The 16,430-nt window shown below is 42.0% G+C and overlaps 1 protein-coding gene across 1 annotated transcript; it reads right to left on the bottom strand.

The window, feature by feature from the left end:
• Positions 1–3,342: 3,342 nt before the first annotated feature.
• On the bottom strand, positions 3,343–14,561 carry LOC124004049 (jupiter microtubule associated homolog 1-like). The gene is made up of 5 exons (XM_046312798.1): positions 14,377–14,561; positions 12,795–12,937; positions 5,300–5,400; positions 5,086–5,113; positions 3,343–4,785 (listed from the first exon to the last, which is right to left on the bottom strand). The coding sequence occupies exons 1-5, from the start codon at positions 14,430–14,432 to the stop codon at positions 4,637–4,639; spliced, it is 477 nt and encodes a 158-aa protein (XP_046168754.1). The 5' UTR covers positions 14,433–14,561; the 3' UTR covers positions 3,343–4,636.
• Between the last annotated feature and the right edge of the window lie 1,869 nt (positions 14,562–16,430).

The raw sequence follows: 16,430 nt of genomic DNA, 5'->3' as shown, positions 1-16,430 counted from the left end.
GGTTACATACCTGTACTCCAGTCTAAATGTCCAGATGACACAGGCGACAGTAAAACGGCTCAAGTTGGGCTGCACCCTCTGTCCAGCCTCTCCCATTGTCAGCCCATGGTTGATGACATGATCAACTAAGGTTGCTCTGATTTCATTTGAAAGTTGTTGTCTTCTTTGGCCATGAACTCCTTTAGCAGCTCTACCCCTACCTCTCACTCTTCCTCCCCCTCTCATTCTCAACCTCCCTCTTCCTCTCTCTGTAACGGCTTCCATTGTTGTTGTAAAACAAAAGGTGCTCACCTGTGGTCTTTTCATAGTGCTTACTTCCTGATTGAAGTGGTAACATTTAACTATTGAGGTGTTTGGCCAGGTGGCACATGTATTGGCCAATTAGCTCATGTCATGTCATTTTGAATGGCTGTGTTTTGAAATGGCAAACATGTGACTTTATGTCATATTGTTGTGTCTTATGCAGAGAACCGTGTGCAGTGCATTTAAAAAGTGCCCTTTTGAATTGCAAAATGTGTGTAAAGCAGAAAATGTGTTTAGACTTTTGGAGACTTGAGAAGAGGTTTTGCTCTCTGTGTCAGTTTAAATAATTGTGCTATCTATGCATGTCATTTTAGTGTGTTAGCAATTGGAAAAAACTGTAAGACCACTCCCTTTCAATGCCCTCTTGACCCCTGTCATTATGATGGTCTGGTTAGCGGACACACCGACTGACTGGAGCTAATCTATGCTGACACACTAAATGCTTTGAAATCATTTTAGAGATGTGCTCCAAGCTGGCTTCACTAGCTCTTCCGGCAGTGAGTGAAACCACCTTTAAAGGAAAAATCTGATGGTTACCATGGAGACCAAGCATGAGGATTTTTATAGCACAAAATAATCTTTGAACTGGAAAATCTCTGCTCTTAGAGATTACCCTCCAAGAATAAGAATGACTTTTTTTTGTTACCCACTGTGTTTGCATAAATGTAACCCAGGTTGCAGACTCACTTAATCGACTGTCACCAGAAGACATTTTAGGTTCCCCAGCCTACACAAGCTCATTGGCCAGCAGGACTATGACTACAGCACTAGATGCCAGGGGCTTGATCAGACACAAAGTGCTTCTGTCAACAACAACAAAAAGGGGAGAGAAAAAGGGGAAAGGAAAGTGGGATGCCTAGTCAGTTGTACAACTGAGTGCCTTCAACTGAAATGGGTATCAAAACAATGGAGTCGGAGAGGGAGGAAGAGGAGGACGGTACGGAACAAACGGGTGGTAGGCTATTCAAAACATTTGAGGCAGTCCGACCATGACTGAAAAGGAATGTTGCAAAGAAATGCCACCACTTTCACTTGTCATTTTGCAGTCAATACATACAGTAGTATCAAAGTCAACATAATTAAGCAATCATTTTTTTTATTTTACCTTTATTTAACTAGGCAAGTCAGTTAAGAACAAATTCTTATTTACAATTACAACCTAGGAACAGTGGGTTAACTGCCTTGTTCAGGGGCAGAATGACAGATTTTTACCTTGTCAGCTTGGCGATTCGATCTAGCAACCTTTCGGTTACTGGCCTAACGCTCAAACCACTAGGCTACCCCGTGGCGGCTAGGGGGTGTGGTATATAGCCGATATACCACGGCTAAGGGCTGTTCTTAAGCACAACGCACTGCAGAATGCCTGGATGCAGCCCTTAGCCATGGAATATCGGCTATATAGTGCATCCAGAGCCCTGGAATTTTTCCACATTCTGTTAGGTTACAATCTTGATTAAATTGTCCCCCCCTCATCAATCTACACACAATTATACCCCATAATGACAAAACAAAAACAGTTGACATTTTCTAACTTATAAAAAATAAACAAATATCACATTTATATAAGTATTCAGACCCTTTAGTCAGTACTTCATTGAAGCATCTTTGGCAGCAATTACAGCCTTGAGTCTTCTTGGGTAGGATGCTACAAGCTTGGCACACCTGTATTTGGGGAGTTTCTTCCATTCTTCTCTGCAGATCCTCTCAAGCTCTGTGTCAGGCTGGATGGGGTGCGTTGCTGCACAGCTATTTTCAGCTCTGTCCAGAGATGTTCGATTGAGTTCAAGTCCTGGCTCTGGCTGGGCCACACAAGGACATTGAGACATGTCCCGAAGCCACCCCTGCATTATTTTGACTGTGTGCTTAGGGTCGTTGTCCTGTTGGAAGGTAAACCTTCGCCCCAGTCTGAGGTCCTGAACAGGTTCTCTCTGTACTTTGCTACATTCATCTTTGCCTCAACCCTGACAAGTCTCCCAGTTTCTGCCTCTGAAAAACACCCCCACAGCATTCTGCCACCACCATGCTTCACCGTAGGGGATGGTTTCCTCCAGACGTGAAGCTTGGCATTCAGGTCAAAGAGTTGAATCTTGGCTTCATCAGAACAGAGAGTCTCGTTTCTCATGGTCAGAGTCTTTAGGTGCCTTTTGGCAAACGCCAAACAGGTTGTCATGTATTTTACTGCCCACTCTGCCATAAAGGCCTGATGGGGGGAGTGCTGCAGAGATGGGAAAACCTTCCAGAAGGACAACCATCTCCACAGAGGAACTCTTGAGCGCTGTCAGAGTGACCATCGGGTTCTTAGTCCCCTCCCTGACCAAGGCCCTTCTCCCCCGATTGCTGTTTGGACAGTCGGCCAGCTCTAGGAAGAGTCTTCATGGTTCCAAACTTCCATTTAAGAATATTGGAGACCACTATGTTCTTGGGGACATTCTATGCTGCAGACATTTGGTACCCTTCCCCAGATCTGTGCCTCGACACATTCCTGTCTCGGAGGTCTACAGACAATTCCGTCGACCTAATGCCTTAGTGCATGCCAGAGCAAAAACTGTCAACTGTGGGATCTTATGTAGACCTGTGTGTGCCTTTCTAACTCATGTCCAATCAATTGACTTTAACCCAGGTGGACTCCAATATGTTTCTATGGAAACAGGCTGCACCTGAGATACATTTCAAGTCTCTGAATATGTAAATAGAAAAGGTACTTCTGTATTTTTAATACATTTGCAGAAATGTATAAAACCTATTTCCGCTGTCATTATTGGATGTTGTGTGTAGATTGAGAATAAAGCTGTAACAAACAATTTCAGAAAAAATCTAAATGTCTGAATACTTTCCGAAGGCACTGTACCACAAACCCCAAAGTGCCTTATGGCTGTTACTGTATAAACTGGTTACAAATGTAATTAGAGCAGTAAAAATATGTTTGCTGTCAGCCAATCAGTATTCAGGGCTCGAACCACCCAGTTCAAAAATGTATTTAGGTCACTGAATAACGACACAGCCAACTGCCCCATTACCTTCAGAAATAAAAGACAGCCATGTATGGTCAAAAGTGACATTTAATTTGTGCCAATATTCATTGAGACTTTTACAGTGATAAACAAACCTGCATGAATTTGGATGAACAAGTAACGATCATGTAGCCCAGCTGACCCTTCAACATCTACAGAACAGCACTTCAACATGAATTCACTAAAGCCATGTGTGCAATTTCATTCAAATTACATTTGAACAGAATTTACCTGTGTGTTATACATGTATGCATGTATGTGTAAATACATAGAACCACAGGTTTTCCCTGTACAAGGCAGACAGTAAAATAGGCATCAGACCTGTAAGAGAGACCATGACAAAAGTTTGAACAAGAACTGAGCAATTTGCTTAATGTACCAAATTGTCCAACATTGAGAATTAAAATAAATAAGTAAAATGAGAACTAGGCAGAGCTGTCATAAGGTCACTTGTCATTCTATCAGATGGAGTACCACACACAAACAGGCATACACTTTAGCCGTTGAGAAAGTTTCCTTTCCAAAAAATCAAATCAGATACAATAAAATGTCATCTTGTTCTCCATTTCATGACATTAGAAAGCCCATTTTCTGGACATATTCACTGAATTTAGTCTTCAGAAATAATGACACCGGGGTTTGAGTAAACTGTTTGGATCCCCTGTGTGGATTTTAGTTTCCATAGAGATGTTCAAGTCCCAAACTTCATGCAACACTAGATCATGTACCCCAACAATTAATTAATATGACTCAATAAAGTCCAGCATAACCTTCAATTAAAATGAAACGTTCACAGTAAAACTTTTAGTTCCTTTTTTAATCGATTTTTATTTTTTTTTAAACAAAAGGCTTCACCAAAATGTTTTGGTTGAGTCGGACTTGGAACAAACCAGGCGTGCATGCAGTTTTTACCAGACAATGAACACGGTGCAAAAGCAACAACTTCATATAAATCCATTTTAGTATTTTTTTTTGTTTGTTTTTTGTTTAAACCTTATCGATCGCGCATCAGAACTTTGCCATTGACACCGGATGGAGTGAGGGACAACTTAAACCTCATGCCCTTTGGCCAGAGGGCCTGTGACTACAGCACTACATATGCCAGGGGCTTGGATCAGGTACATAAAGTGCTTCTGTCAAAAAAACATACAAAAATTAAAAAAGAGGGGGTATCAAAACAATGGAATCAGGGAGGAGAGGAAGAGGACGGGATAAAATTCCTGGACTCACAGATGAACAGGTGGAGATTCTTCTTTTAAAAAAAGAGAAAAGGACAGCGGAGTTCTGAGAAAGAGAGATAGAGAAAGAGAAGGAGAGGGACCTCAACCGAGGATGAGGCTGGACTTTCCCCCTGGGGGGTTCCTGCGGCCTGATGTCATCCCAGCGGCGGGCTGGGAGGCTGCCGTGACGGGCTGGGAGGCCTCATTCCTCTGCTCTGGGGCAGGAATGACCTCAACCTCCACAGCGTTATCTAAACATGGGTAAGGAGACAGGATAACATGCCTGCCACTCAAGCATTTAAAAATGTAATACTGCCACTTGAAGCTTTTAAAAACATCTGGTAATAAAAACAAAATCGATAGACAAAAAATACAAATGTTCAACATTTCAACACTACATACCATACTAAAAATCATATTTCCCTATAATTTAACTAGCATTGTGAATAAAATGAACTTTCTTAGAAGTTTACAGACATGAATATGTAGTCTTAATCTGGACAACTTGTTTAACAGTGGAAGTTAGCAAGAATCATTAAAATAGTCCTTACCAGCATTTCCCACGTCATTGTCTCCAGTCTAAGAGGAGATGAAGGGACAAAAAGGTAAGTGATTAGAAAACACAACAGAAAGGAGTAGGCCAAATACACAAAAGTGAAAGAAAATCCTCAACAAGGAATGCCCATGTTTAAGTTTGAGGAAATGTCAACATGGGAAATTCCAGATTTATCACCCCCACACAAACACAGCGTTGCGCCATCTCACCCCGGCGTCGGAGTCCTCGTGGTTGTTGGAGGAAGATTGGGCAGCACATCTCCTCAGTGGGGCTGAGGGCTCTCCACACAGCACTCCGGTGGGCTTCCCACCTGTAGATACACAGAATTGACACGGTTTGAATCTCAATCCCTGGGAATTGCCTGGCTAATCAAGTGATCGAGGGCTTACATTCTAATTTAAGAACATCTCATAAGTGATAACGTTTCAGATACTTGATAGAGTTATAAGCAGCCAAACACCTAATCAAGTAGAATGAAACTAAAACTGCTTAGCTCTGCCATTTCATGGATTGTTTTTAATTGCTAAATCACAAGGGGTTGCAAGTTATGACCTAGAAAGGAAAGTTGAGGAAGAGTGAGAGTTGAATTGGAAACACTCCAATTCAACAACCAGCAAAACAAAAAAAAATCTCAGTCTCCCCACCTGACCTTTCAGACAGCATGCCGAACTCCCCTACTCAACAGCTGCTAATCAGATTTATCATATACTGAACAAAAATATCAAACGGCAAGAGATTTTACTGAGTCGGAGTTATGAAAATCCATCAATTGAAATAAATTCATTAGGCTCTAATCTATGGATTTCACATGACTGGGAATACAGATACGAGTGTTGGTCAAAGATAACTTTGGTTTTCTGATCCATGCCCCTAATCTGTTGCGACCACCTTTTGCCTCATGCAGCACAACAGTCGCATAGTGTTGACCAGGCTGTTGATTGTGACCTGACACGGGAGCATTCACTGCAGGCAACACAGAGATCTTCATGAATATTCCAGAATGGCTCAGACTCAGCCCTGCTGGGATTCAGTGTAGGAAGGAAGATCAATAGTGGAAGAGCTAATGTAATGACTATGGATTGGAGGAGTTAAATTGGCCATTTCCTATACACGGTGACAGCTTTTCTTATAAGCTCTGTGGTGCAAACATGAATCAAAGCATCATACATGAACACAATCTGCCCTCTTGTGGAGGAAGTTGCAACTTGCATCCATATAGATTATCTCCAGGTTCGATGAAGTTGAATTTAAGACCTTCTTAAAATGCCACTTGGAATGAAATTTAATATCAATTGTGAGGTCTGTGCACACCTGCTGATATTCCACTCCAGAAATGAGCCCGTTGGCAAAAAGTTGTATATTTAGGGCTAGCTCTTAAAGTGGAACTGACAGAGTTAACTAATTTACAAATGTGACCAGACAACCATAATTTACATTTAAAAAATATCAAATACTCAGGTCATGCTACAAAACCAAACTGAGGATTTAAAAATAGGTTATATTTTACCTGCAAAAAATACATGATGCAAAGTGAGGTATTGTTGACAATAGATGGATGCAGTTGAATGCATGGTTAATATAATTCACCAATACATTTCTTGGTAGTCCAAATAATTGCCATCAGGTTGTAAATACCAGCTGGCCTGGTACCTTGCTTGTTTCAGTGACTCAATATTTTTTGGGAAAAAAAAAAAAAAAACTTGACAGAAAATGTAACTAATACTAGGAATGTTAAAACAAATCAAACTAGCAAGGGCAATGATCAAGTCGGTCATATCCATCAAATGTATTTCTAAAGCCTCTTTTACATCAGCCGATGTCACAAAGTGCTGTACAGAAAACCCAGCATAAAATCCTAAACAGCAAGCAATGCAGAAGCAGTGGCCAGGAAAACCTCCCAAGAAGGCAGGAACGGAGGATGAAACCTAGAGAAAGAAGGCTCTGAGGGGTAGGCCAGTCCTCTTCTGACTGTGCCGGGTGGAGATTATAACCGTACATGGGCAAGATGTTCAAACAGTCATAGATGACCAGCAGGGTCAAATAATAATCAGTGGTTGTAGAGGGTGCAACAGGTGGCTAACATGCTGACCAGACAGCACACGTTTAATCTGTGAGTGCTGCAAAATGAAATGTACATGTTATTCAATAATTTCATCCAAACTCCTCAAGCGCATCAGACTCCTGCATAGCCAGGTACTAAAATAGAAGAACTTGGTTCTATTTTAGCCATTTGACACGCTGCATGTTCCACCTCTCCCATCTACTCATTGGTTATTACAAGAATTTACCCATATGGGTCATTGAAAGATGAGGTCCACACTCCAGTCGGTGATGGTAATACACCTTAAAGTTGGTTGCCAACCACCATCAAAATTCTATAAATACAAAAACAAAAATGTTTTTCATCAAAACCTATGCATTTCAGGTAAAATAACAACCCATGTTAATCTCCCAGGACAAATTAGCAAGCAAGTTCAGGGATAAAAACTAGTGAGGGCCCAAAAAGGATACCTTTCGGCAAAAAAACAACTGACTAGTTTGCATCCCCGAGCAACAGCTAGCTAAATGTTTAATATGCATTTCAACCCCAAAATGTGTCATGAACGCATTTGGTAGGGATAGACAATCAACATGCACGAGCGGAGCCAGTTTGGTCATCCAGACAGAAAGTCAGGCAACCAGTAGGCCTAGGTTACAGAAAAACAAACATTAAAAAGCAATTGCGAAAGTTGGTTCCATACTGCAATTAGCTGGAAACAAAGTTGTCAAAAACGATCAGTTTCATGTGAGATGAAAATATCAGTTCCAAATTTTGAAAAAGGGTAGATCTAATATGCATCTAACATTGGTTGGTAATATGACTAGGATTGTGCCTTTGGCCAGAAGACAATGAAAGAAAGTTAACAAAATAATTGCCTCCACAGATAGTCTGATTTTGGCAAGGCTACTTTGGAGCAAGGCAAGGAGCGTAGTAAAACTGTTCAGGTGTGCAACAATTATGTTTTCAAAATGCATACTGCCTCCAGCTCATTGCAAAGTGGTGTGTGACACACTGACGAGGACGGCCTTCGGTTGCCTTTATACACTGCTCAAAAAAATAAAGGGAACACTAAAATAACACATCCTAGATCTGAATGAATGAAATATTCTTATTAGATACTTTTTCTTTACATAGTTGAATGTGCTGACAACAAATCACAACAATTATCAATGGAAATCAAATTTATCAACCCATGGAGGTCTGGATTTGGAGTCACACTCAAACTGAAAGTGGAAAACCACACTACAGGTTGATCCAACTTCGATATAATGTCCTTAAAACAAGTCAAAATGAGGCTCAGTAGTGGAGGCCACACACACGTGCCTGTATGACCTCCCTACAATGCCTGGGCATGCTCCTGATGAGGTGGTGGATGGGGCGAGACATGATGTCCCAGATGTGCTCAATTGGATTCAGGTCTGAGGAACGGGCGGGCCAGTCCATAGCATCAATGCCTTCCTCTTGCAGGAACTGCTGACACACTCCAGCCACATGAGGTCTAGCATTGTCTTGCATTAGGAGGAACCCAGGGCCAACCGCACAAGCATATGGTCTCACAAGGGGTATGAGGATCTCATCTCGGTACCTAAAGGCAGTCAGGCTACCTCTGGCGAGCACATGGAGGGCTGTGCGGCCCCCAAAAGAAATGCCACCCCACACCATGACTGACCCACCGCCAAACCTGTCATGCTGGAGGATGTTGCAGGCAGCAGAACGTTCTTCACGGCGTCTCCAGACTGTCACGTCTGTCACATGTGCTCAGTGTGAACCTGCTTTCATCTGTGAAGAGCACAGGGCGCCAGTGGCGAATTTGCCAATCTCGGTGTTCTCTGGCAAATGCCAAACGTCCTGCACGGTGTTGGGCTGTAAGCACAATCCCCACCTGTGGACGTCGGGCCCTCATACCACCCTCATGGAGTCTATTTCTGACCGTTTGAGCAGACACATGCACATTTGTGGCCTGCTGGAGGTAATTTTGCAGGGCAGTGCTCCTCCTTGCACAAAGACTGAGGTAGCGGTCCTGCTGCTGGGTTGTTGCCCTCCTACGGCCTCCTCCACATCTGATGTACTGGTCTGTCTCCTGGTAGCGCCTCCATGCTCTGGACACTACGCTGACAGACACAAACCTTCTTGCCACAGCTCACATTGATGTGCCATCCTGGATGAGCTGCACTACCTGAGCCACTTGTGTGGGTTGTAGACTCAGTCTCATGCTACCACTAGAGTGAAAGCACCACCAGCATTCAAAAGTGACCAAAACATCAGCCAGGAAGCATAGGAACTGAGAAGTGGTCTGTGGTCACCACCTGCAGAACCACTCCTTTATTGGGGGTGTCTTGCTAATTGCCTATAATTTCCACCTGTTGTCTATTCCATTTGCACAACAGCATGTGAAATTTATTGTCAATCAGTGTTGCTTCCTAAGTAGACAGTTTGATTTCACAGAAGTGTGATTAACTTGGAGTTACATTGTGTTGTTTAAGTGTTCCCTTGATTTTTTTGAACAGTGTATATATTTATGCTCAGTGTGTCGTCTTGATCGCTGGTGAAAAGTTTGTTTCTGTTGGAGTTTCGTCCTCTGTCTTGGTTAGAGGGGATAGTTCAGAGTGACATTCATTCATTAGTTATAGAATGGATGTTTCGGCGGATGCCGTTCTTCGCGTTCAATGATACCGAATTCCTAGCTGCAGACTAGTAACTTATATCAAACACTTGTTCTTATTCTGTCGGTATCGATAGTCTAAGAGTTTAACCACGTGGTATGGTTAAAATATTCAGCAATGGTCTACAACCTTTGTCCTCTCCTAATGGAGAATGTATAATATATACATTTTTTATTAACAATGTTACCGTCCCCATGACATCCATGCCACCACCACCACAGAAAAATATTGGCAGTAGAACGGCCTTACAGAAAAGCTCAGTGACTTACGTGGCACATTTCTAACAAGTCAGTTCATCAAATTTCTGCCCTGGTCAACTGTAAGTGTTGTTATTGTGAAGTGGAAACGTCTAGGAGCAATAGCGGCTCAGCTGCAAAGTGGTAGGCCACACAAGCTCACAGATCCAGACTTTTGAAGTGCATACAAATCTTCTGTCCTCGGTTGCTTCACTAGGGAGTTCCAAACTGCCTCTGAAAGCAACGTCAGCACAAGAACTGTTCATCGGGGCTTCATGAAATGGGTTCCCATGGCCAAGCAGCCGCACACAAGCCAAAATCACCATGCGCAATACCAAGCTTCTGCTGGAGTGGTGTAAAGCTCTCCGCCATCAGACTATGGAGCAGTGGAAAGCATTCTCTGGAGTGATAAATCAAGCTTCACCATCTGGCAGTCTGACAGACGAATCTGGGTTTGGCAGATGCCAGGAAAACGCAACGTGCCCGAATGCATAGTGCCAACTGTAAAGTTTGGTGGAGGAGGAATAATGGTCTGAGGCTGTTTTTCATGGTTCGGACTAGGCTCCTTAGTTCCAGTGAAGGGAAATCTTAATGCTACAGCATACAATGACATTCTAGAAGATTCTGTGTTTCCAACTTTGTGGCCACAGTTTGCGGAAGGTCTTTCCCTGTTTCAGCATGACAATGCGCCCATGCACAAAGCAAGGTCCATACAAAACGAGATCCGTGTGGAAGAACTTGACTGGCCTGCATAGAGCCCTGACCTCAACCCCATCGAACACCTTTAGGATGAATTGGAATGCCGACTGTGAGCCAGGCCTAATCAGCCAACTTCAGTGACCGACCTCACGAATGCTTGTGGCTGAATGGAAGCAAGTCCCAGAAGCAATGTTCCAACATGTAGTGGAAAGCCTTCCCAGCAAAAGGGGGGGGTGGACCAACTCCACATTAATGCCAATGACTTAGGAAAAAGCAGTTTGACAAGCAGGTGTCCACATACTTTTGGTCATGTGTACTTTCATTGCAGGAAGAAGGTTTAAGCGCATCACTGTTGACCAAATATTGCAAAGGGGTTTTCTAATGGTCAATTAGCCTTTTAAAATGAAAACTTGGATTAGCTAACAACGTGCCATTGGATCACAGGAGTGATGGTTGCTGATAATGGGCCTCTGTACGCCTATGTAGATATTCCATTTTTTTTTTTACGTTTCCAGCTACAATATTCATTTACAACATTAATGTCTACAGTATTTCTGATCAAGTTTTATGTTATTTTAAATGGACAACAATAAGTTGTTTTTTCTTTTTTCTTCTTTCAAACACAGACATTTCTAAGTGACCGCAAACGTTTTAATGGTGGCGTAAATGTTATGGCTTTTCAATCTCTGCCATACTCTGGATTCAGAGCCATTTAATAGAAAGAGGGTTTTCTTTAATAGCTTCTCTAAATGTCAAACAAGTAAAGTGTGGTGTACCACAGGGCAGCTCTTTAGGCCCTCTACTCTTTTCTATTTTTACCAATGACCTGCCACTGGCATTAAAACAATGCATGTTTGTCCATGTATATCTATATGGTTGAATCATAAGTGTCAGCAGCCACAGCTGACGAAGTACTGAAACCCTTAACAGAGTTGACAGTTTTGGAATGAGTGGCCAGTAATAAACTGGTCCTGAACATCTAAAACTAAGAACATTGTATTTGGTACAAATGATTCCCTAAGTTCCAGACCTCAGCTGAATCTGGTAATGAATGGTGTGGCTGTTGAACAAGTTGAGACTAAATTACTTTGCATTACATTTCATTGTAAACGGTCATGGTCAAAACAGATTCAAATGGTTATAAAGATGGGGAGAGGGCTGGCCGTAATAAAGAGATGCTCTGCTTTTTTGACACTGCACTCCAAAAAGCAAGTCCTGCAGGCTCTAGTTGTCTCATCTTGATTATTGTCGTCGAGTGATGCAAGGAAAGACCTAGTTAAGCGGCACGTCTTGCTCTTCATTGTAGTCGAAGGTATAATTCTTATAACATTGTGTTGAAAATCCCAAATTGTTTGCAGTCAGCTCTGACACACACTTATGCCACCAGGGGTATTTTCACAGTCCCCAAAACCAGAACAAATGCAAGAAAAGTCAGTATTAAATCGAGCCATTTTATTGCATGGAACTCTGTTCCATCTCATATTGCTCAAATGTACAGCAAACCTGGTTTAAAGCAAACCTGGTTTAAAAAAACTGATAAAGCAACACCTCACATCGCCTCTTCCATATTTTACCTAGATAGTGTGTATGTATTGATATGTACGCTAAACGTGCCTTTCTGTCCATGAGCCGTTCTTGTCTATTAATGTTCTCTATTATGTCATATTTCATGCAGACCCAGGATAAGTAGCTGCTGATTTTGCAACAGCTAATGGGGATCCTAATAAAATAACAACAAAAAATGTATAGGAAAGCTTGTTCTCTGGCAACGGCCCGACTCGCACATGACGTGCAAACATTGTTGGATAGCTTTAGAAAAAGTGCGCCTCCAGTATTATTTGATGTTAAAATAGTAATAACTGCAACAATTAAGCAGCAGCACTTTAATGGAAACACTGTAGTCATCTCAGTTGCATTTAAGACCTTTGAATTTAAGAATCTGAGATAAATTAATTTAAAGACTAAGGACCCGCACTGAGAAGTTTTGATAAATTACATAGGCTACATACAGCTAGAGGCACAGTATAAGTATTATACAAGAGGCTGAGGTAAGGTGATTGGTTACCAGGTGGGTTGTTCCTCCGATGAGCGTGTGGGTCATCTGGTTCAGCGAAGATGTTGGAGGCCATCTTGTTTTTGCGATTGGGGGGCTTTTCCTCATCATTGCCAAAAGAGATGTTGGAGGCTCCTCCAGGGGGGCGCAGGACCCTAAGAGACAAAGCAATGAGAAAAGTATTGAGGAAAATAAAACTAGCCTAACTTGTATACTTCTTACTGGTATAGCCTTAAACTAGGATTTGTACCCTCTAAGAGTTCCTACTGAAGAAAGAAAAAAAAAATACACACCTGTCTGAAATTTTGCACAGGACAAAGGGCATCATCCCAGGCTATTTTGGGAGGAAGTGTGTATCTGGTGCGCAACACTACATTAGAGCCTTCCTGACTACTGTCATTATGGTGGTCTGGTTAGCTGACACATTGACTAGAGCTAATCTATGCTGACACACAAAATGCTTTGAATTCATGTTAGAGATGGGCTCCTGCTGGCGCCACTATCTCTTCCTGCAGTGAGTGGACCCACCTTTAAGCCGAGGATTTAGAAGAGGATGAAAAATGGGTGTGACAAAACCATGGAGACCAAATGTGAGGATTTTTAAAGCATGAAATCATCTTTAAAATGGCAGCTTCTCTGCATTGAGAATGATTTTAAAAAACAATACATCCTGCTAAGATTAACAATTAAAAATATATATTTTTGATTTACATGCCTTGTGCTTGCATAAATGTAAACCTGGTGAAAGCTCAATTGATCGATTTTCACGATAACAGACATTTTAGGTTCCCCCATCCCACTTGCCCCAGAGGCACACTACAACCAGCGGGTCATAAAATATCCAGATGTCATTGTAGCCAGTTGTCTCTGTATGTGGGGCAGCTGCTTCGGCCTGATATCAACCTTAATCAAGCCGGCTAAACCAACCAGATGTAAAATAATTTAAGTCTGATTAGCATAGTTGGTTTTGCAAGTCAGTAACTAGCTAGCCGAATAACTGGTTAGTGAATATTTAATTTGAGCAAATCTGGTTATGGAAGAGGGCTGCACGGTCGTGATTGGCAAAGTGGATACTACTAACGTTAGTCGGATAGAAAAATCAGCTTCCACAGGGGGCCCCACCCAACCATAAAATTAACTGTTATTGATTTGCTAGCCAACGACAAGTTTCATGCTAGCAGTCTGGCTCTAGTGTCATGCACCCTGCATTGAATAAAAGAAGAAGCAAATGTTGATTCCTTTGAAGGCAATCAGTTAGAACCATTAGCATTAGCTTGCTTTTACACACCTACGAGCACGTCGTTAGCTAGCTACATTCACTAGCTAAATGCTAGCAAGCTAACGTTAGTTAGCCTGTTCCACATACAAAGAGGCAAATGTCAACGGTGGTTGTGGCCACAGACGCATTTAACGTGAAATACATCCTCTCACATATCATTTTAAAAGCCATTAATACGAACAGGTTAAGAAAATAGGGTCTATTGTTTGACAACTAGCTAGTTAAAGGTTAGCGAGCTAATTTAGCTGTCTAGAGGGCTGCATCATTTGACATTTGGCTGAAAATGCAAGGCTCTTGACATGTCATGATGCTTACCTGGAGCTGCTTTTTGCACCGGCTTCCATGCCTGAATATATAGTTGTCGTCGTCATTTTGTGAGAGGCTGGTAGGAGTTAATAAGCTATTGCAAATAACAAGACGATTTTAGACCAATATTTCACCACCTCAGACTCGTTTTACTCCACCCGGTACAAGCAAAATGATCAATCGGATTTTTTTTTTTTTTTTTTTTACGTGAAGAGGGCGTTTCCATGATTGAATTGCCACCCACAAAAGGACGATTCGTTCTTCTGATTGGTTCCTGATTCATAAATCATGCATTTGATTGGAGAATCGGTGTACGACCTGCACGCTCAAGGAAAAGCAAACAGTCTTTAGCAACAAACAAAAAATAATCTATATGATGTCTGAATCTAGAGATTTTATAACCCTCCTTTCTGTACAATCAAACATTTTGAGATAAATATTTTCCTGACAAATACTTCTGTTTTTACCCCCCATACAGAATCAGTCAGTTGATACAACAGAGAACAATAATGAAAAATCTGACTATATGATTCAGACAGAAGGTCACTTTTTCAGAACTGATCTGATTGGTCAAAATACAAATTAGCAAAAAAATATCAGAATTGGGCTTCCTGTGTTAACAGATGGTTGATAATCATCATTATGTCGCACCTTGGATTTTTGCACATTTATTAAAAATAAAAAAAACATATTTTACATAAGTATTCAGACCCTTACTATGAGACTCAAAATTGAGCTCAGGTGCATCCTGTTTCCATTGATCATCCTTGAGCTGTTTCTACAACTTGATTGGAGTCCAACTGGGGTAAATTCAATTGATTGGACATGACTTGGAAAGGCACTCACCTGTCTGAGGTCCCACAGTTGACAGTGCATGTCAGAGCAAAAACCAAGCCGTGAGGTCAAAGGAATTGTCCGTAAAGCTCAGAGACTGGATTGTGTCGAGGTACAGATCTGGGGAAGGGTACCAAAATATTTTTGCAGCATTGAAGGTCCCCAAGAACAGTGGCCTACATCATTATTCAATGGAAGAAGTTTGGAACCACCAAGATTCTTCCTAGAGCTGGTTGCCTGTCCAAACTGAGCAATTGGGGAAGAAGGGCCTTGGTCAGGGAGGTTATCAAAAATTTGATGGTAACTCTGATAGAGCTCCAGAGTACCTCTGTGGAGATAAGAGAATGTTCTAGGACAACCATCTCTGCAGCACTCCACCAATCAGGCAGTTCTGGTAGAATGCCAGATGGAAGCCACTCCTCAGTAAAAGGCACATGACAGCCCGCTTGGAGTTTGTCCAAAAGGCACCTGAAGACTGACCATGAGAAATTATTCTCTGGTCGGATGAAACCAAGATTGAAATCTTTGGGCCAAATGCCATGCGTCATGTCTGGAGGAAATCTAGCACCATCCCTACAGTGAAGCATGGTGGTGGCAGCATCATACTGTGGTGATGTTTTTCAGCGGCCGGGACTGTGAGACTAGTCAGGATCGAGGCAAAGATGAACAGAGAAAAGTGCAGAGAACCTGTTCAGGACCGCAGACTGGGACGAAGGTTCATCTTCCAACAGGAAAACGACCTTAAGCACACAGCCAAGGCCAAGCAGGAGTGGCTTCGGGACAAGTCTCAATGTCCTTGAGGGGATGAGCCAGAACAGACTTGAAACCAATCGAACATCTCTGGAGAGACCTGAACATAGCTGTGCAGCAATACTCCCTATCCAACCAGAAAGAGCTTGAGAGGATCTGCAGAGAATGGGAGAAACTCCCCAAATGCAGGTGTGCCAAGCTTGTAGCGTCATACCCAAGAAGGCTCGAGGCTGTAATTGCTGCCAAAGGTGCTTCAACAAAGTAAAGGATCTGAATACTTATGTAAATGTAATCAGTGTTTATATAAACTTGCAAAAATGTCAAACTATTTTTGCGTCATCATTATGGGGTATTGTGTGTAGCTTGGTAGGGGGGTAATTTTATACATTTTAGAATAAGGCTAACAAAATGTGAATAAAGTTAAGGGGTCTTAACTTTCCAAAGGCACTGTATATATATATATATATGACAGAGACATA

Source organism: Oncorhynchus gorbuscha, linkage group LG18, assembly GCF_021184085.1.
Source record: "Oncorhynchus gorbuscha isolate QuinsamMale2020 ecotype Even-year linkage group LG18, OgorEven_v1.0, whole genome shotgun sequence".
NCBI classification, from domain to species: domain Eukaryota; kingdom Metazoa; phylum Chordata; class Actinopteri; order Salmoniformes; family Salmonidae; genus Oncorhynchus; species Oncorhynchus gorbuscha.
This window is presented reverse-complemented; position numbering and strand designations above follow the sequence as displayed.

Coding starts and splice junctions, on each gene's coding strand:
- LOC124004049 (XM_046312798.1), bottom strand. CDS start 14,432: ATGACGACGACAACTATATATTCAGGCATGGAAGCCGGTGCAAAAAGC. Junction 12,938..14,376: donor GGTGCAAAAAGCAGCTCCAG/GTAAGCATCATG, acceptor TTTGTCTCTTAG/GGTCCTGCGCCCCCCTGGAG. Junction 4,786..5,085: donor CAATGACGTGGGAAATGCTG/GTAAGGACTATT, acceptor ACCCATGTTTAG/ATAACGCTGTGGAGGTTGAG.